Genomic DNA, 19,094 nt, shown 5'->3' with positions numbered 1-19,094 from the left:
AAAGAGGAATTAATAGCAATAACAGTTTATTTCAAAGCAAAACATTGATAGCACCTATGCAAACAACATTAACCATCACATAGATTTAATAAACTCAAGGGAAAAACTGCCACACTATAAAATACCTGAACAAATACAGTACAGTGAATTGTTGTTTTTTTTTTCTTAGTATGCATGAAATACTGAAAAACCCACCATCATTACTGTGATAATTACTGCTGAGCTGTTAAGTTGTGAGTCCTTTATTTTACCAGATACCTCCTTGCTAAATAGTTGGAAGACAAGAAATTGCAGAAACTAATCAACAATGGAGATGGCGCAGACCTGACACATACACATGTGCTGTGATATGTGTGTACTTTGGAATATGTGCATGTGATTGTGTGGGTGGATAACCGATGGTGAGGCCACAGCAAATTCCTGCTTTTACTTCCTGGCAACAAGGAGGGTATGGTAGAGAGGTTTTATTACAATGTGCAGATAGAGGGAGCTGTCAATTAGATATTCTGATGCACGGCGCTGCAGGTCGGCATCCACCAGGAAATCCCCGGCTTCCTCTGTACTTTGGTGGAAGTTGTAGACATGGCGAACCACCACTTTTCCTTGCTGTCTTGCCATCACAATTACCGTCTTCTGGAAACTCACACCAGCAAAGTCTGGGCTGGAAGTGGCCGGTGTAACAATAATGCGAGGTCGGCCTCCCTCTGTGCGGGTGGGCTGCATGGCACCCAGTTCAGTGTAGGTGGACCTGGCGCTGAGGGGGAGCCAGCGAGGGGAGAACAGGGCGTTCCAGGTCACTCTCTTACTGGAGTCATGACCGCTGGGCCCAAGCTGGGTCTGGAAGCTGAAACTGCGGTCATCACGGGTGGGGTTATTGATGACCCAAGGGGAACCCCAGGAGGAGGACAGGTAGTTACGGGGAGTGAAAATGCTGCAGTTGACATCAAAGTACTTGGCCAGTTGTATAGGTGAGGCAGAGTGGAATTGGAAAGCCAGATAGAGAAGATCACGGATCGTCTCGTAATACTTCTGCATCAGGGCTGATTGCTTCTGAAGACGGAAGAGGTGCTGAGGGGGGATCATGCCGTATCGAACAGCCCTGAGGGCGCTCTCCACCGTCGTACTGACAGGCTGGTTCTGGCTAATCCAGCCCTCCAGTGCCTCGTAGAGCTCCAGCTCACTTTGCAGAATGAGGTCAGAGCGCTGGAGCAAGGAGAGGAGCAGGTCTTCACTGATAGAGCCCCATTCTCCGCTCTGCAGCACCGAAGACAGGTTCCAGGACAGGTACTGCAGACAGCTGTCCCGAAGGGTCATGTCTCCAATTTGTAGTGCATAGTTGTACCAACCAACTACATGGCCTGTAGGTGAATCACTGGAGAGATGTTGAGTCATATACTGGGTCAAACCCTGCTGCAAGCCCCACACATGATACTTGCTGGCCAGCTTATGCAGAGAAATAGCCTGATCTAGCCGCACTGAGATATCACCACAGTACAGATACCTGCAATAGAAAATTTTTGAAAGCATTGTTAGATAGAACAATATTTCTGCAAGGCATACTATATCCTGAGTGCTTTTTCTCCTCACATTTGAGTCACTGAAAAGCCCACACTCTCTGCTTTTAGACTGTAAGCCTCAAACAGCAAGTGTAATTTTAGAATATTTCACAAGATGGAGCTTTTCACTTCTCCAAATAGAACGGAAAGAGGCATAATGGAGAGTGGAGGTCTCCAACTTTTGACTTGGTGAAAACACAACAGCAACTTAAACCAGCTTCAAAGTTTCATGAATGCGTTCGTTTGATTTGAGCAATTAACTGGAAACAAATGGTTACATCCTACAGTCAGTCTCACCTGACAAACTTGTCGAAGACAGCTGCACACTCGGGCGTCTCCCTCAAAACCAAAGCGCTGCTGTTGCGGGTGAGCAGCAGTTCCTCAAACACGTCACTCTGCAGGGTGAGAACCAAGCTGTGGGCCTGGATCACCTTCACCTCGTCTGTGTTGATGGTCTGCACCCGGAGAGTCACATCGCTGCCGTTACCCATTGTTAGCAGCGTCTCCATACGATTCACCAAACTCATGGAGTGGTTGAGCACCGTCGCAACATTGTCTGTTGCTGCCTCTGGCTTCAGGGCAGCTGAGGGAAAAAATAGTGCAAGATGGTGGAGACTTGTCAGAAACACAACCGTCTCTATTTAGATGCAGGAAAAAAAAAATTGCTTTAGAAAATTTTATGATCATTTCATTCACGCCTGAATTTGGATAGTACCTCATATTCAGTCGCATTCTCTGTGTTCAACCTCACGCTGCTTTTCATGTGCACCTTTTTTTCTACAGCTTTAATCACATTTGACACAGCAAGAACTGGAAAATCACATCCAAACCCTCCATCTGAACCACAACTGAGAGTATGTGTTAGGGATATAAAAAAAAAAAAAAGGCCATCTTGCACTTCCTTGTCTTCTTCTGCTATCAATTAATAGAGGAAAAAGAGCATCAAGCCAGGTGGCTGACTCAGAAAACCTCAGATACCAGGTGCACAGAAAAGAATCCTGAGTTTGCAGCGCCATTGCAGATGGCTGCTTCTATGGGCCCTCTCGAGCATAACTACAAGTGGCACGTACTAGAGAATCACACATGAAAGACTCAGCACGGCAAGTCGCTGTTTCCATTCTGCTCTGCCACAGCCATCAGCAGCCTTGTTGGCCTGGTACTAGGGGTTTAATGAGACACAGGGGGAGCGCACTTGGCTCCCTGGGATGCCGCACAGTCTTCATTTCTCCACCACAATCAAGTGCCCCCACTTCAAAGTAACCTTTTTCCAATTAGCCAGCCAGCACCCTGGGCCAGCTTAGCACAGAGGAGTGTATAGGGGGTGTATTGACAAATGATTCTGGCACAGTGTTCCCAATTGAAAAATCACCAAACTCACTGTAACAGGGGGAAAACGTATATATTGTATCTTGTATTTCAATTTGTAACACTTTTTGTCAGATTCTGTTTGAATAAAGACAACATCTAAGATATTCAAATCAAAGCATAGACAAGGAAAACTTAGAAATAAAGAATATTTCAGCAAGCTCAGAGGAGCTGAAAACATTACATAAAACATTTTGTACATATCCCTTATAATATAAAAGATTGAATGAGTCCAATCTAACAGCAGCGTTATGTGGCCTTCAGTGGCTGAGTCAAAATCAAAGTCAGATTTTCTTTTAAGGAGTAAGAAAAAGCTTTCCCCCAGCACTTGTACTGTGCTGTATTACTGAGCTGGAAGAAAGCCAAGCAGCAAATGGACTTGCCCGTCTTTCCCTGCACCCAGCAGACAAACAGATGAGGACGGGATGAGTGGAACAGATAAATACCCATCTTTTGCCCTGAGGCTGGGCACGAGCCACACATTCATGCTGTGCCCTACCACCCACTAACGGCATGGGGGAAGCTGGACTGAAATAGAACAATACAGCTTCCCTTAAAACACAGGATTTTAAGGAAAGATGTAAAAGTAAAAAATAATCTTTAGTAGCAAAATTTTTTTTACTACTAATATCATTTGAAATCTTACCTCCGCTAACTGTGACAGAGTGGAAGTGGATGAAGAAGAGCAGGGTGCCCACATAGACCCAGGCAGGAATCTCTTGTTCACATGAGCGTACCATATCTTCTCAGTTATTCCCTGCTTCTCTTCCTTTGTCCTTTCCCCCTTGTCTTCCTTTCTGTTTGCCACTCTTCTCCTGACCCTTCTTCTTGCTGCTGGTGCCTTTGTCGTATGCGTGCAGAAAGGTGTGTTGCCCCGTGTGCTGCCCGGCTCCCTGTCCTGGACTCTTTATGTAGGACGCTGGCCTTTCCCTGGCGCATCTCACAACCCCACAGACTCCATTGATTGGTGGAATCTGGCAGGGGCGTTGCTATAGCGACAGCTTTGATTTTGAATTTCTCCCTTTTGGATGTTACATGGCATTGATCAGTGGCACCGGGCCAGCCAAGGACTCAGCTTAATGTTTTTTTACTTTAAAAGTCAGTGGAGGTTAGGCACTATTAAGAATCAATAATAACACAGTTTCACATTTTAATGGAACTCAAAATGCAGCAGAGCTCTGCGCTGATTTTTTTTTGGTTTGTGACACCTAAGTTAAGTACAATCAGCGCCATATAATTAGTCAGTTAATTGCCACTGGTTGCCATTGAGACAATCTCCCAAGAGTAATTGAGACTCTAATATGTGTGACCAACTGCAGTCAATCAAATTTCATAATTCATTTATAGGGCAGTTTTTCAGCTGAGTGCAATTATTTACTTGATGGCATGTTAATCTCACTAATGTGAAGATAATTTCATTGGTGCTGGGTCTGCTCATCAATGTGAGGCTAGCTTTGTCCGTCAAACTCAAGTGCCAATCAGGATTTTATGTAGCCCCACAGAGTTTACTGATGTCAAAATAAACATATTTAGATAACATCCATGTAAAATAAGCTTAAATGTGATTTCCTAATGCGTCGTTGAGTAAATGTAAAGCTATTTTTAGGTACACTCTTTTGCATCACAAACCTTGCACAGTGCGAAGGACCTTAATAAATGTGTGCGATACGATTTCCAGCAGGATGTGGAGTTAATGGTCTGCCACTTGCAGGGAACATACTAACCTCCAAGCTATAATAATCAATATAAACTGATATAATGACTCAAAGTGGGGTCTACAGCCACATGACACAAGAGAATCCAACATCCTAGAATAGCATACAGTAACTGGGATACAACAAAAGTGTGTTTCAAAGTGAAACAGCAGCCATGACAACAGCACATAATGCTCGTGGTCATAGCCTCAGGGGCTCAATTAGATGTTTACAGTACCATAGAAATTAGCCTTTATTTACCACTCGGCTACCATTGATCTGTCAGGCAGAGACGGGTCAGTCAATACTGAGATCCCTGTTAAAATCTTCTTCAAATTATAAAGTAGGTATAGATCTGATACTGTAAAAAAAAAAAAAAAAAAATCAATGCATCTGACTTGGCCATTAGTACGCTCACAGTATTTAGACTAGCATGGAGCAATGTGATGAACGTGTTTAAAATAGATCGCAATCTACCTACTTTGAGAAAGACAGGGAAAGACATCATTTTGGGGGAAATAGGTTGTGGTGAAGCCCTGAAGGCTGCCAGGCTGAGAAAAAAAAAACATGCAGGAGAAGAGATGTCCTGTGAGACCCCAACCTGAGCCACAGCTATGAATAACCTGACACATTCTCGAAGGAGAGCAGTGCTGCTGAGGCGCCCTAATGAAGCCTGCTGCAACAAAGTGGACAAGACAAGGCACAGGATGTGGTGGCATCTTCTTTCTGTGCAATATCTGTGTGAGACGGCGGACAGAGATGCACATAAATAACATTCATGAGTGTATATGGATGAATAACAATGAGACTGGTGTCCACATGCTGATCTACCTGAATATATAGAATAGCATTTTCTATATTTGGGTTTAGATTGGTTTACCAGTTCAATGAATTGCCTCATGCTAGCACAATTAAGGCCACTGTTAGCTACAACAGAGTAAACCCAAAGCTCTCGTTGTGCGTGCATCTGAAAAGGACATGTCCTTCATTCAGGTCACATTGCTTTCTCCTTTGATTTAACTTCCTATTAAGAATCTAACAGGACCGCAATGCAAAGGGATGGATTGACAAGCTGCTGGGTTTGTGAGAGCACCCCTCGGGATGAGATCCATTGAAGAATCAATGCACCACAGGGGGCTCCATCACGCAGTATAAACAGTACGTTTAGTGCAGGCTGAATGCCAGAGCTAGCTTCAGGAAGGTGTCCTGCATGACCTTACTCTTGTGTTGGACCCAAAGGGGATGCACCAGTTAGCCAGGTCTCCGAAACTCGAAATGCACGACATATGTATGGCACATACATGCATGCAAATGTGCAAAATGTTTCTAAGGAAAAGCAAAGGGAGCATAAAACGTCATGAAATATGAAAAAAATGTTGCATTCTATTTTGTCTCACACTGAATTCTAACTACAGATTATTCCTCTAAACATCACAAGTGCATAAGCGATGTGCCAGTGAATGTCAGTGATGGAATATTAGGTAGATCCCATTTAGCAAGTATTCATTTGTGGCACAGCTTTTGTTCTGATTCAAATCAAATCAAATCAAATCAAAGCAGGTTCATTTATGAAGCATGTTTAAAAGTTACCAAAGCGCCAGACTTGTTATCAGTCACAGGAAAAAATCTGTGCAAAAAGCAAAACAGGATAAAGACTTTTAAAATCCATTTGTAAAACAAATTAAAATAGTATAAAAACCTAAACCGAAGCTAAACAGGACGGCAACTTGTACGATCAATTTCTAAAAAAAAAAAGAAGAAGAAAGAAAGCAACCAAAAGTCACTGAAAACATGCTCACATTTTTACATTTACTCAAGTAAGAGACAGTTTGTGGCTTTGTTAATAAAAACAAACGAAATCACAAACAAATGAAGAGCATGAAGAAAAAAAAAAGAAGCAAAAGACGGAGTTAAAAATAATCTTCGTTTCCCTCTGGAGACCAAATTCTGCTGTTATTCTAATCTGACAGTAAACTATTGTGTTGACACATCTACACACAGTCAATAGTGCAAAACACAAAAATATTACATAAAGTTGCATCATTTCCACTTTAGGGTTGATAAAAATATAAGCATTGATCCATTGTTTTCTATTTACCTCAGTAATTCAGAAATGATCAGATGTGTAAATATCTATTCAGTTAAAAGAAAAGAGACGATCTAAAAGCTTCAAATCAGTAGCTTTAGTTAATGTTCTTATTTCTCATATGATTATTAAGTGACATGTCCTGCAAAAGATCAATAACAGCATCTATTTTGTTGCATAATCTAATTTGACTGCGTTTAACTTGAAAAAAAAACACAGGACTCAGCCTCTCCTGCAACAGTGTTTTCCACCAGGTGGCTCTGCTAACTGGATGCTCAGTCTCCTGTTCATGACGGCTGGCTCTGAAATCTGTAGAAGAGAGCCAGCAATTATGAATTGATTGCAGATGCTCATCATTCATTTAATTCTTAAGGGCGTGCTTAATGTCTTGCATTAAAACAGGATTATTCTTAAACTTTATGTGAGACTTCTGCAAAGTTGGGGGAAGAAATAAAAGAAGAAGCAGCCTGCTGCAGCTGATCATTGTGTATTTCAAAAGCACCTTAAGATGTAATCACTGAACCAGTGAAAGTCATTCATCATCAATTATCAGTGTCCTTGCATGTCTAACAGGTCCCAGGTCAGACCATGGTGCACACTCTGAATACAAGTGCAGGGCCCATATATCTCGCTGGAGAGGTGAGTGGCCCCTTTGTTTGGATGTAAGCTGCCTGAAACAAATAAGTAGGCCGGGCGCTAATCTCACAGAATATGCAAAGCTGCAGACACCACCGAGGTTGGAGAAAGGGGCAGAGCGCTTTGAGCTGAGTGTTTAGAAAAAGCAGGCTATTACATTTATAGCCGAGGGACCAGCTACTCTGATAGGACTGAACTGACTCCGACATGGATGAATAACAGAGAAGGAAAAGTGGATCCTGTCCGGAAAAAAAACCCTCCAACAAACTGGTGGATCCAAATAAGTAGGCACTTCATCGACTCATCGGCTAGGAGGTTGGTAAAACGCAAATCAAGCCAAGCAACTTTGGTCACTTAAGTCTGTTATCCTCAGCGAAGAAAATCTAACTGATCACCTGTTGAAGACGTGGCCAGAGCTGCTGTCAGAGTCAGTGCCGGTAAGAAACCTCCACAGCCTTGATCGCTCACATCACACTAAAACTGCAGAAATTACACCTTCTGTCTCACTGTGTCTGTTGTTTAGGTCATAGTGAGCATAATGTAAACCTCATCGTCCTGATCCCAACAGTTTTTGTTGTGACAGTGAGCCATTTTATTGTAAAACTAGCATGTACACTGTCTGCAAAACAACAACAACAAAAAAAGAAAGAAAAAGAAATGAACTACTGTAATTTCAAAAATTTTGAAAATGTAAGATAATAACATTATTGAGATGATTTAAGTGAAGGAAAACAGTTCAACTTTGTGGAAACTTGTTCTTGTTCTTTGTAAGAAGACAGATTATTTGCAGTTTTGGCCTGTTTTCTTGTGTTCATCTGCAAACGAACACTTTTCTCCTGTGATTGTACTAGATATTAGCTATAACTTAACAATAAAAGGGAAAGTCCTTAAAATAAGAGTTAAAAAAATATTTACAATTTTTAATCCTCAATATACATTTTACAGCAAATATTTGTAAAATTTTTTTATATATTTTTGCTGATTTAAATATGTAAAATAGTGTAAGTATACGGTCATACATTGTTAAACAAAGAAATAAATAAATAAATCCAGTTGCAAAAATACAGATTTTTGATGTGGACAATATTTACATGTTTGGCCTATTTTTAGGGTTAATCTGCAAACTAATACTTAAAAAAAAAAAAAAAATTGTACTTAATTTTATCTGTAATGTAACAAAACTAAGAAAATCTGTAAAATGATGATTTAAATACCGTAAAAATAGTGCAGCTGTACAGTCATACATGATGAAAGAACAAATTAAAATTCATATTCAATTTCTAATTTAGATTTTATGTCCGTTTTTAAGTTAACATGTAAATTAACATGTATTTGCTGTGATTTTAGTATTTACTGTAATTTGACAAAAATCTGTAAAATATAAAATATTTTACACTTTAGCTTAGAATAGCATAATACAATTTATTCTTTCATGAAATGACATTTGATTGCTGAATGACGGCACTACATCTGCTGGAGCAGGGGTGCTGGGTGGGAATACTCATAATGTCCCATGATGAAATGTTGAAATAACACTTCTACTAATTGGATGGATAGTCCTGGAAGGCAAGGCTGAGCTGTGACTAAAAGTCACTGTAGAATGACTCCATTTAATAATTAAAGCAGGCGACACAATTATAGATTCTTCAGTGACTTAAATTAATCTATTTTAATAGGTTGCATTTGTATTACAAATTCAGATTCCTCACAACTGAGACCAGTTTTGTGGTGAAACTCCACTGGGTTGTGACAGTATGTGTGTGCTATTGCTCATTTACTGTGGTGTGGCACAGAAAAGATCCAGGGAAATATATTTTGCCATCAGGTGCATGCAAAGTGAGTAGTTAGTCTTGTTTTAGTAGTTCCTGATGCAAATAGTACAATTCGTAACTACAGCTTTGCATACATGTTTGAATAATCTCAATATTCTTTCTTGCAGAATTTAAACAAAAATTTGCAGTGAAGCAATGAACCCTACTAGCGCGCCAAAAGGATGTGGCTCCAGCATCAGCTCCATCTACTACAACCTGTGTGACCTGACCACCGTGTGGGGGGTTGTGGTGGAAGCCGTTGCCGCCGCTGGTGTGGTGACTTCCTTTGTCCTGTTTGTCATTCTCATGGCCTGCCTACCATATGTGACAGACAAAAAGAGAAAGGCTATGGTGGCCCTGCAGGCCAGCATCTTAATCTTTACATTGGGACTCTTTGGACTTACTTTTGCCTTCATTGTGGGCCGGCACTCCACCAGCTGTGCTGCTCGAAGGTTCCTGTTTGGAGTACTGTTCTCGGGGTGTCTCGCCTGCCTGGTGATGCATGGGCTGTGGCTTGCCCTGCTGCAACGGAGAGGCCGGGGGCCGAGGAGCTGGATGCTATGCCTGGGAGCTCTGGGTCTCTGGCTGGTCGAGGTGATCATCAATGCTGAATGGCTTATCATCACTGTGGTCAGGAGCCCACCCAGAGGGCTCATTGCCTCTGATATTTCCTGCAGCATTGCCAATCAGGACTTTGTGATGGCTCTCATCTATGTCATGGTTCTGCTGCTAGCTGTAGTGCTCATGGCCGTACCCTCACTAACACACAAACATAAGCAGTGGCGCCGAGATGGATCATTCATTCTAGTCACAGGGCTCCTCACCATCGCTATCTGGGTAACTTGGATTGTCATGTACATCCACGGGAACCAAGTGGTCGGGAGTCCCAGTTGGGATGATCCTACTCTGGCTGTAGGCATGGTGTCAAATGCCTGGGTGTTCCTCTTTCTCTACACAATCCCGGAAATCTGCTTGCTGACACAGGAGGACCCTGACCAGGAGCAGCCCCATGATGGGGACGTCTACCCTGCCAGGAGTCTGGTGTATGACACCATCATTAAGGAGCCGGAGCCAACCCAGCAGAACGTGTACATGGAGAACAAAGCCTTTTCTATGGACGAGCCTCCAACTGGTACAGCATAGCACATTATAATGTTTATCAATACTAATCTAGCAATGACAAGAGAAATTGCATTCAACTTAATCAGATTGGTGCTGAATTCTCAATATCAAAGCTCAAACTGAATCAACCAAGCAGATTGGATTGATGCATGTATAAATATGTAAGGAAACTTCTGACAATAGTGGCGGCACTAGACCTTGTTATGGCGCCTTATCAAAAGATAAAGTTTGATACTGATAGATTATTATTTCTGACAAAGTAGCTGTTTGTCAGCTTCTAAATATGGTCTTGATCTTGTGGCCGAGGATATTATCGAAATACACGTGAATAGCAAGTTGCATGGAGGTCAGACTGTTTACTGCAGGGACAAAACAATATAATCATTGTTCAGAACCTCAAGATATGGTTTCTATTCATCCAGGGTCTCCTTATTAGAGAAACAGAAATCTCATCTGCTTACTCTGTGTTGTGCCTTTGGCTCATATTATGACAAGATGCAATTACATTTGTCACTTACTTGAAAACAACAAACACCATATTGCAGTCGAGTCAGTAAATGATGACATTTATTTCCTTGGAAACAGCACTTATGTTGTCAGTACACCCCAAACACAGGCTTACTGAGCAGGTTTTCAGTGCAGGGCCTCAATGAGTATATCAACCAATGTTAGCCTACTGCAGATAAAGAAGGGGGCGACAAATAAAGGCAAATAAAGTGTCTTGTTAAGGCCGCCTTGTACCACCAGTACAACTTCAATGGTCCAAGACATTGATGCTCTTAGTCTCTGGAATTCTGCTGGAGTGATGCAACACCTTTTATCCAAAAAATAGTCCCTCATTTGTAGTTTTGATAATGTTCAACACATCTCCCATAGGTGTTAAACTGAGTTGAGATCTGGTGACTGCAAAGCCCATAGCATGTGATTCACATCATTTTCATCCAACCATTCAGTCACCTCTTGTGCTCCATGTATGAGAGCATTGCAACAACTTTGTAATGATTTGCAGTGACCTCTTCCACCACATGGACAAGTTGGACCCAAACCATGTCAGCAAAATGCTTCCCACAGCAAACCAGAGCCACCAGAACCCCTCACTTTAGGGGCCACAAGTTCTGTTTTAATTTATCACACATCTTTATATTGTTGTCAGTGTATACTGTGACCATGTACATACACTATCACATATTTAAAGGGGATAATAGATACTACAGTGTGATTGTCCAGGCATCCTTTGTTATATTTCAGTTTTTCATATCTATTTTGATATAGACCTTATGCTAAGTGTGATCTAAAACCAAAAACGTTATCTAATAATTAACCAAACAATGACCTTTTTTTTTGTTACCCTCACCATCTGTTTACCAGTACCAACAAAGCCGGTGTCTCCATATGGGGCTTACAATGGTCAGTTGCGAAGTTGTGTATACCAGCCCACCGAACTAGCCTTGATTGCCAAAGGTCTGACAAAGGTGAGTGTGGTAATGCTGTTTTACACCACGAAACAGCTCCTCTTTACCTCCCATCTGAAATAATCACTTGTATGCATGCTCCTACAGATGGACCAAGACACGATAATGCTTCGAACAACACCCCCGTCTCTGAATCCAGGAAGTAGCAGCTCCCTGACTCGTTCAGTTGAGTCCTTAGCACCATAAGGACTGTCAGAGGCTGGCAGACTGAGTCAAGAGCACCTTGTCACCTACACACTCGGTTGTTACAGCAGTGAAATAAATATCGACTGGGGGTTTGTTCTCAAGAGTTCCTAGTATCAGCTGTTTTACGTCACAATTTCTCTTCCTTGTCAAGATACTTAAAATAGCAATACCAATTGAATCTACAGCAATTTGTAGTAATGTGACCAAGTTCCTCTCACAAACTACTTCTTTTACTACATTCCTCTGATACTGTAGGGCCAAGTGTTGCACATACAAGATTGTAATAACTGACAAACAGCGGAGATGGGACGACATCTAACGGGTTTATTCCATCTCAAATCATCAGGGGCCTTCTGCTCGGCTGTCTCCGATTTAGTTTAAACTTTTTTATGAGGATAATTAAAATGAGGGGCTGCAAGGTGGCGCAGTTGGTTAGCACTGTTGCCTCGCAGCAAGAAGGTTGCCGGTTCGCATCCCTGCGTGGAGTTTGCATGTTCTCCCCGTGCAGCGTGGGTTCTCTCTGGGTTCTACGGCTTCCTCCCACAAGGTCCAAAAACATGCTGAGGTTAATTGGTGATTCTAAATTATCCGTAGGTGTGAATGTGGGTGTGCTTGGTTGTCTGTCTCTAAGTGTGGCCCAGCGATGGACTGGTGACCTGTCCAGGGTGTCCCCTGCCTTCGCCCTAAGTTGGCTGGGATATGCTCCAGGCCCCCCGTGACCCTAATGAGGATTAAGCGGTGTATTGATAATGGATGGGATGGATTTGTGAAAATATTAGGTGATTTAGATTTAGAAATCTTATTAAGAATCTGCAATACCGGACAAGCAGGTCAAGTCGTCTGTGATTATGGGTGAAATGAACTGGAATGGAAAATGGAAGGATCAAGAAAAGTCTCATTTTTAGGCACACATCACCACACAAAAAAGGTATGTCAGGAATTACTTATTCTATCAAACTAAAATGTAACAACTACCTAGCATATATATGTGTGTGTGTTTTAATAAGCTATAAAAATATGAGGCCAATCAGAGATGGTTGAGCAGAATTTGTTCTAGGAGTTGGACGATTTGAGATGGAATAATCCTGAGGCTATGTTGTGGCTCTGCTTACCTTCTAGCTATGAGAAAGACCAAAAACTTTTCTGTTTTTGTTGTTCTGATTTTTTAAAAATCTAAATCCGAAGTTAAGCAATGTATTTAACTTCTAGGTCACGTTACTAAAGGTAGGTTGATGACGGACAAACAGTAGACAAGAATCCAATCCAGAGAATTTATATAACAGACTAGCCTCAGTTGTGTGCAGTGTAAAGTAAAAATAAACTTAGTCGAAAGTGTGACTATATACGATTCTTTTTATCCACAGAAATCTGCTGCCTGTTATTTGTTCAAAACTACGTAACATGCTTTGTTCACTTGTGAAATTATGTTGTGATTCTCTGAAAGCCATATGATTTTGTAGTATTTTGGATTTTTAAAAGTGTAATGTTATGTTAAGGTATAAGTTATTAAACCTATAAAGGTTATGTAAATCCTGTGCGGCTGTTGGCTCTTTGGATAATAAAGCTCATAAGGAGAGCAATGTGGGATACTGAAAGAGGAAGTGTCACAACGATTACCACGCACGCTGCACCGAGCAGTCATTTACATAAGTTTCACCTGGAGGTGCCGCATGCTGGGACTGGCCCTCCTACTGTGATCTATGGCTTTATACTGCTACAAGGAAGAAGAAAACTATTTTGGGTGGTACTGACTGATGTTGTTGTGATGTTGCTGGACCCAAATAGCAAAATCTAACAATCAATGTGACATGCTTTGTTTAAATGTAGGGCTGTAGTAATCCTATAACTACTGAGTGCATGTTCTTACATATGTAGTCCATGTAAACAAAAAAAAAAGTTTTAAACAAATTAGCGTTTACAACTGTTTTGACTAACACCGAGTTCTCCTCCTTCTCTTAAAATCATTTACATATAATTTGTCAAACACACACACACACACACACTTTAAAGAGCTTCAAAGTGAGCTGTGGCTGCCTAGCAGCAGCAGCAGCAGGCACAATCGGCTCTCTCCTAATTAGTCCCACCATCCTGTACTGACAGCAGCCATGAGCACTTGCTTAGAAAAGAAATTGCTCACAAACTGGAAATCAGACAGCACAGAATTGTACTACAGGACGTGTGCACAAATGTTGAGGTTGTGTTTTGTCATGCCTCAGCCTTTGATCCCTTTGCAAAAACACATGCAGGTAGGCAGTGCACCTTGAAAACAAGCTGATGGCAAACAAAGGAAAAGTTGTATCCAGATTTAAACAAAAAGAGAATTCAGACATCATTTATTTTTATTTCCAATAAATCCTGCTTCTTTGCTTGGTAAGTATTAAGATCACTGACCCAGTTAGCTTTAAACTGACAGAAAACAGAGGCTGTCCCAGCAGAGCGTTGCTCATCTCATACTGGGCAACTGGTACGGTGTCACTCTGCAGAAAAGGCATTTCTCATTACATTTTGAGTGTAATACATAGAAACTCCTGGTCTATTGCATGAGCTGAAGTCAAAAGCAGCATCTTTGCCCCTATAGTCTGAATCGATGTCTTGCAGACAGGTGGTTACATGACCAATGGTGGAGGTGCTGAGCTCAGGGGAGTCAGCTCTCCCAATCACCAGCAGCTGTTCCCACTTAATACATTTCCTTGTCACTGTGACAACCCTCAGAGGACAAACACAGATGAAAAAAAAAAAAGACTGAGGGTTTTACCAGTCAGGCTGATTAAATAGAAATGACTGAACTCGCAGACCAGACGATTATTACAAGGTAATACCATCTGCTGATATCGTTCAGTTGATCACTATTGCAGAAACATTAACAACATAATGTTTGTTTTATAGATGCAGGCTTCTTTGAATGATTAAGTTGTCAAACAGCACATCTGCATTGGTACGGTTTGTCTCAGAGACCAATATGTAACAAAGGCCTTGTTCATGAGGGTAAACCTTTTAGGGATTACAAAAGTAAATAGCTGTGCCAGGCTCTAATAAGTGTTCCGCATTCAACAAGGCTAATGTGATTTATTTATCCCAAGACTCAGGCTCTCCGAGAGGCACAAACGGAAATATGATCTGACCATTTTAAAAAATAAAATTGCCAAAATTTCAGATGTTTATTCTTGTTGCTGAGGTAAAAGTTTTTTTGGGATCTTGAAAACATCAGCCAGGAAAACACAATCAGACGATGAACATGTGGCTGAAAACTCTGTAAAGCTACTAAACAAGCCAGGTGGTGGCTATACAGGTCGCTGTCTCATTATCTCCAGTCAAGAATGAACGTTCAACTTCAGTTTTTCAGGCAATATGAATAAAAAGTTCATATTAATTAAAAGGGAAAATCAGGAAAAATGAGACAACTTGGAAAACCGTCTTCTGATGAGGACCATGTGCGATAATCAACAACAGCTAATAAATACGTTTTTTTTTCCCCCTAATTTCTTTACATTTAGTATGTAAATTGTCATTTACACTCATTGAATAGAGACTGACATGTGGTTAAAAAACAAAACATCAATCAGCAATAGAGTTTCATGTATAATATGGCACGATGTGTCACTAACAATACGTTTTATTGGGGATGTTCAGTCTGCTCCACACTAACAGCATAAAACCAACTTTCTACACAAGGACTGCCATCTAGTGGAAGCACAGGTGGGTTTCTCTTTTCCTTGACATAACCCTAATTTTAATGTCCATCACATCCCAAATTCAACATTTACATAATGTAAATGCTTGCCACGGAACATCCAACACAGTTACAGGGATGAGTAGTCATCAAACGCTACCTGCCCGTAGTTGTGTGTGATCATGTTTCAGAAGGCACTTCAAGAGAAACATGAAAATGTCCTGTCCTCTTATGAACACGCAAGTAGCAGGTGAATGTGGTTTGCTACTTACCTCATGCAGTGACTTGTGAATACAAATGTTTGTGTCTTTCCCCGATTGCTAGCACATTTGTGGAAAGCTCCCCACAAAAGTTCCAAAATTTCATAACACACACACAGTCTGCCGGTGATGATCAAGTCAGTTTGTGAACATCACTGCAGTCACTGGTGATGACTGCAGCTCGGTAATCGTTCCTTCACTTTAGTGGCATTAGAAGTCACTGAGGGTTCTTGAGTTTTTCCACATTAGCAGTCCTGGCCTCATGCTGCTGCTGTTTCTGTTTCTTGAGTAGACGGTAGGCCTCCACTGCTCGCAGCCTCTCCTCCTCCATGATCCTCTGTCTGGCCATGGAGGGCTTAGCTGTGGAGGCTGCAGTGTGGCCCAGCAGAGAGTTGAGAAGCAGCTCTTTTGCTGCCTTCTGGAGAATATAGATGGACAAGAAAAGCCACAGTTAATCGCTTAACACTGGGAGTGATGCGATGTGATATACTCACTGCATAGCATGGTTACCTGAGGTTTGAGCTGAGCTTTCCTGGGTTTGGCGCTGAAAGATGGTGGAGCCATTGAAACTTCACCAAAAGGAACAGTGTCTACAAAACAAAAAGCAACATTTGAGTACATAAATATCTTTATGATAATTTAAGTTCGACATGTTCAGCTGCCTTAATTCTAAATTATTAGCCCTTTGGAGCAGCTCAACTGGCTTTTCTGCTGAAGACAATGCTAGCATGAGAAGGAACACTGTGGGATGTTAATTGTCAGTGCCAATTGCTTCGTCTTCTGACTTTCCCCCAAATGCCATTTTGACAACTACAGCAAATTCACAGACTCCAAATTATTTTTGAAAATATTGTCCTGATACTGCTGGTGTAAAATTCACTGGAAAGGCCCAAGAACAATACGCCTGTCTGACAAAATCTGACCCACAACTGTCTGCTTGCAGTTGCAAACACTGTGAAACACAATGAAACTTAAACGCAGCACAATTTTTGGCCAATCCAGCTGAATTGCTGGTTACCTTTTATCCTTTGATAAGGAAAATAATCCAGAGAAAAACATGCATGCCTTACCTACAAACATCTCTTTCTCCATTTTGGTCTCTTGTCTGTCCAACTTTTTCTGATGAAGCTTCTGCAATCTCAATTTATCGTGCCTGTAGCAAGAGCACAAAGACAAAAAAAACAAAACACGGAAGTATTATATGTATAATCCAAGAATCAATTGTACCACTACTTTACTGTACTTTTTTCTGTCATTCAAACTGCATTCTGAGTTTTATCATTTCTATCTTTAGTGTTAAGCATCTTGGAAACTATAAAAGCTGCATATTATTGTCTCAACATGTTTTAAAAGAAAAGACTTGTGCATTCAGACTTAAAAGGAAATATGTGTGCCACAAGCAACGTGTTTATGAAGCTGGGCTTTGGCTGGAGGTCAACATGTACTCACTCCTTCTTCTTGTCAGACTTGCCCTTGCCTGCAGGTTTCTCTTGTTTGTCTGCATCCAGCTCCGGCTTTCTGTCCACTTGGTTCTTGGTGAGGAAGAGGACGTGTTTTGCCTCATTGTTCATTCGCTGCAAGTATGCTTTCACACTCTCCTTCTTTTTCCTCTTGAAGTGTGGGACAGGGATGTCTCCGTCCTGGGCATCCTCCGGCTTACTGTTGTGTAAAATGGCTAAAGAGGCAGGAGTTTATTTTACTAGTTAGAAACAAAATCACAACAGCATACAAAGTCATGTAGAAACGTGTCTATACTCACCCGCTTTTAGCTTTTTGGACTTTTTGGATCCTGTTTTCATCCTGTCTTTGCTCTTGATTATCTCTCGGAGCTTGAAGGGGATGTGTTCGAGGTGGTCCTCTTGTTTAGCCTTCTTGGTTTTGTCCTCTTGTTTAGCCTTCTTATTTTTACCCTCTCCTCTCAGCTTCCTGTCATTAAAGTTCAGACACACAGCAGTACAGAAACGATGGGTAAGGTGAATAAAGGTAAGCTTTTGAATACATTTGATGACAGGCACATTTCCTCACCACTTCTAACGAGCTGAGTCTGGCTCTGAGAGCTCCAAAGTCACTAATAACAACTAGCCCGTGTTGCTAGCTAGCTAGCTAGCTGAAGTAGCACCTTTCCTTTTACACGTTAGCTTCTCGGCGTTACCTTGGCTGTTGTCCAGCTTTGCCTGCTTGCTTCCCGGACTCGTTCATGTTGTTCTTCTTATTCTTGGCCATAGTTGAACACTTTGTATCAGGACATTACCGAACTAAACAAGAGACACGTGCAGCAGCCAGCGTGCACACAGCAGCCTCTAAGCACCAGCGTCAGCCTGAGCAGGGAGAAGACAGGAGGTCTCACTCTGGGGCTTTTATCGGCTACTGAAGCTGTTGGCGGTTTGTTTTCCAAGAGCATAGAAAGCATTTTTGTGCAAAATTTAATTATAAATACATTAAAAACTCATATGAAAAAAGACCATCAAGATCCCTCAGGCCTCCCCAGTTTAGATCTCAGGGCGATTTGTTTTTGCATCCTGGGGACATGACTTATTTTCTTGTAGATCACAATAAAAATTGTGTGCACACATGAGAAAAAAAGATATATACCTTTAGGCTCTCCAAGATCCACACTTTCAAAGTTTCTTAATACCTTTAAGAGCAGTTCCAACTCAAGTGACAGCCTGATGTTGAGACTTTTGTACCCTTTGAAGGGGACCTCCGTATAACTGACTGAATTTGCCTCACATTTTCAGAAAGAAAAAAAAACTTTGGCCTGAGTGAGGCACTGTCCACAAACGATCTTTAATGTAATGAGCATCGTAATTGGTTAAACGGACTGTTGCTCCCACTTGCCCCCGCCAGAGGGCATCAACACACCAGCTTTGGGACTATTTATTTGACGATCCAGACCATAGACTGTAAAGGAAAGAATTTTGATCATCCTAACTGGCCTAAAACAGGAAAAGTTTAGTCACATTTTATGTCAGACAGTGAGAAAAAAAAGGTTATATGTCTTTTTAGACAGTGTATGTAAACTTCTGGTTTCAACTGTAGAAGTGAACTTATACAGTATCAACTGTATTCTTCTTCTTCTTCTTCTTCTTCTGGTGCTGCTGCGTCTCCATCTTCTTCTTCTTCTTTGGTGTCCAACCACCACCTACTGGACTGGACCTGCTACGGATGACTGGCAATAAAAGTTAAACAAAATGTAAAAGTTTTTTAACAGAAAGTTTTTGGGTTTTTTTTGTAAA

At 41.4% G+C, this 19,094-nt stretch overlaps 3 protein-coding genes across 4 annotated transcripts; 1 reads left to right on the top strand and 2 right to left on the bottom strand.

Annotated features, from left to right (window-relative positions):
• Nucleotides 1–392: 392 nt before the first annotated feature.
• btbd17b (BTB (POZ) domain containing 17b) lies at nt 393–8,665 on the bottom strand. The gene is made up of 5 exons (XM_008303507.1): nt 8,652–8,665; nt 3,727–3,845; nt 3,568–3,663; nt 1,854–2,139; nt 393–1,501 (listed from the first exon to the last, which is right to left on the bottom strand). Exons 1-5 carry the CDS (start codon nt 8,663–8,665, stop codon nt 427–429), a joined length of 1,590 nt encoding a protein of 529 aa, XP_008301729.1. The 3' UTR covers nt 393–426.
• Nucleotides 8,666–9,304: 639 nt separating this feature from the next.
• On the top strand, nt 9,305–12,217 carry LOC103373117 (G-protein coupled receptor family C group 5 member C-like). Its single transcript, XM_008302935.1, has 3 exons — nt 9,305–10,280; nt 11,639–11,742; nt 11,830–12,217. Exons 1-3 carry the CDS (start codon nt 9,305–9,307, stop codon nt 11,926–11,928), a joined length of 1,179 nt encoding a protein of 392 aa, XP_008301157.1. The 3' UTR covers nt 11,929–12,217.
• A 2,015-nt stretch (nt 12,218–14,232) lies between these two features.
• ccdc137 (coiled-coil domain containing 137) lies at nt 14,233–18,186 on the bottom strand. 2 transcript variants are annotated; one of them, XM_008302914.1, is made up of 6 exons: nt 18,011–18,186; nt 17,618–17,784; nt 17,308–17,533; nt 16,929–17,011; nt 16,369–16,448; nt 14,233–16,276 (listed from the first exon to the last, which is right to left on the bottom strand). In XM_008302914.1, exons 1-6 carry the CDS (start codon nt 18,079–18,081, stop codon nt 16,076–16,078), a joined length of 828 nt encoding a protein of 275 aa, XP_008301136.1. In that variant the 5' UTR covers nt 18,082–18,186; the 3' UTR covers nt 14,233–16,075. The 2 variants fall into 2 exon arrangements, with proteins under 2 accessions (XP_008301136.1, XP_008301145.1); XM_008302923.1 differs by having other exon boundaries at nt 14,233–16,273.
• Between the last annotated feature and the right edge of the window lie 908 nt (nt 18,187–19,094).

Source organism: Stegastes partitus, unplaced genomic scaffold (genome assembly GCF_000690725.1).
Source record: "Stegastes partitus isolate 25-593 unplaced genomic scaffold, Stegastes_partitus-1.0.2 Scaffold38, whole genome shotgun sequence".
Classification (NCBI taxonomy): domain Eukaryota; kingdom Metazoa; phylum Chordata; class Actinopteri; family Pomacentridae; genus Stegastes; species Stegastes partitus.
This window is presented reverse-complemented; position numbering and strand designations above follow the sequence as displayed.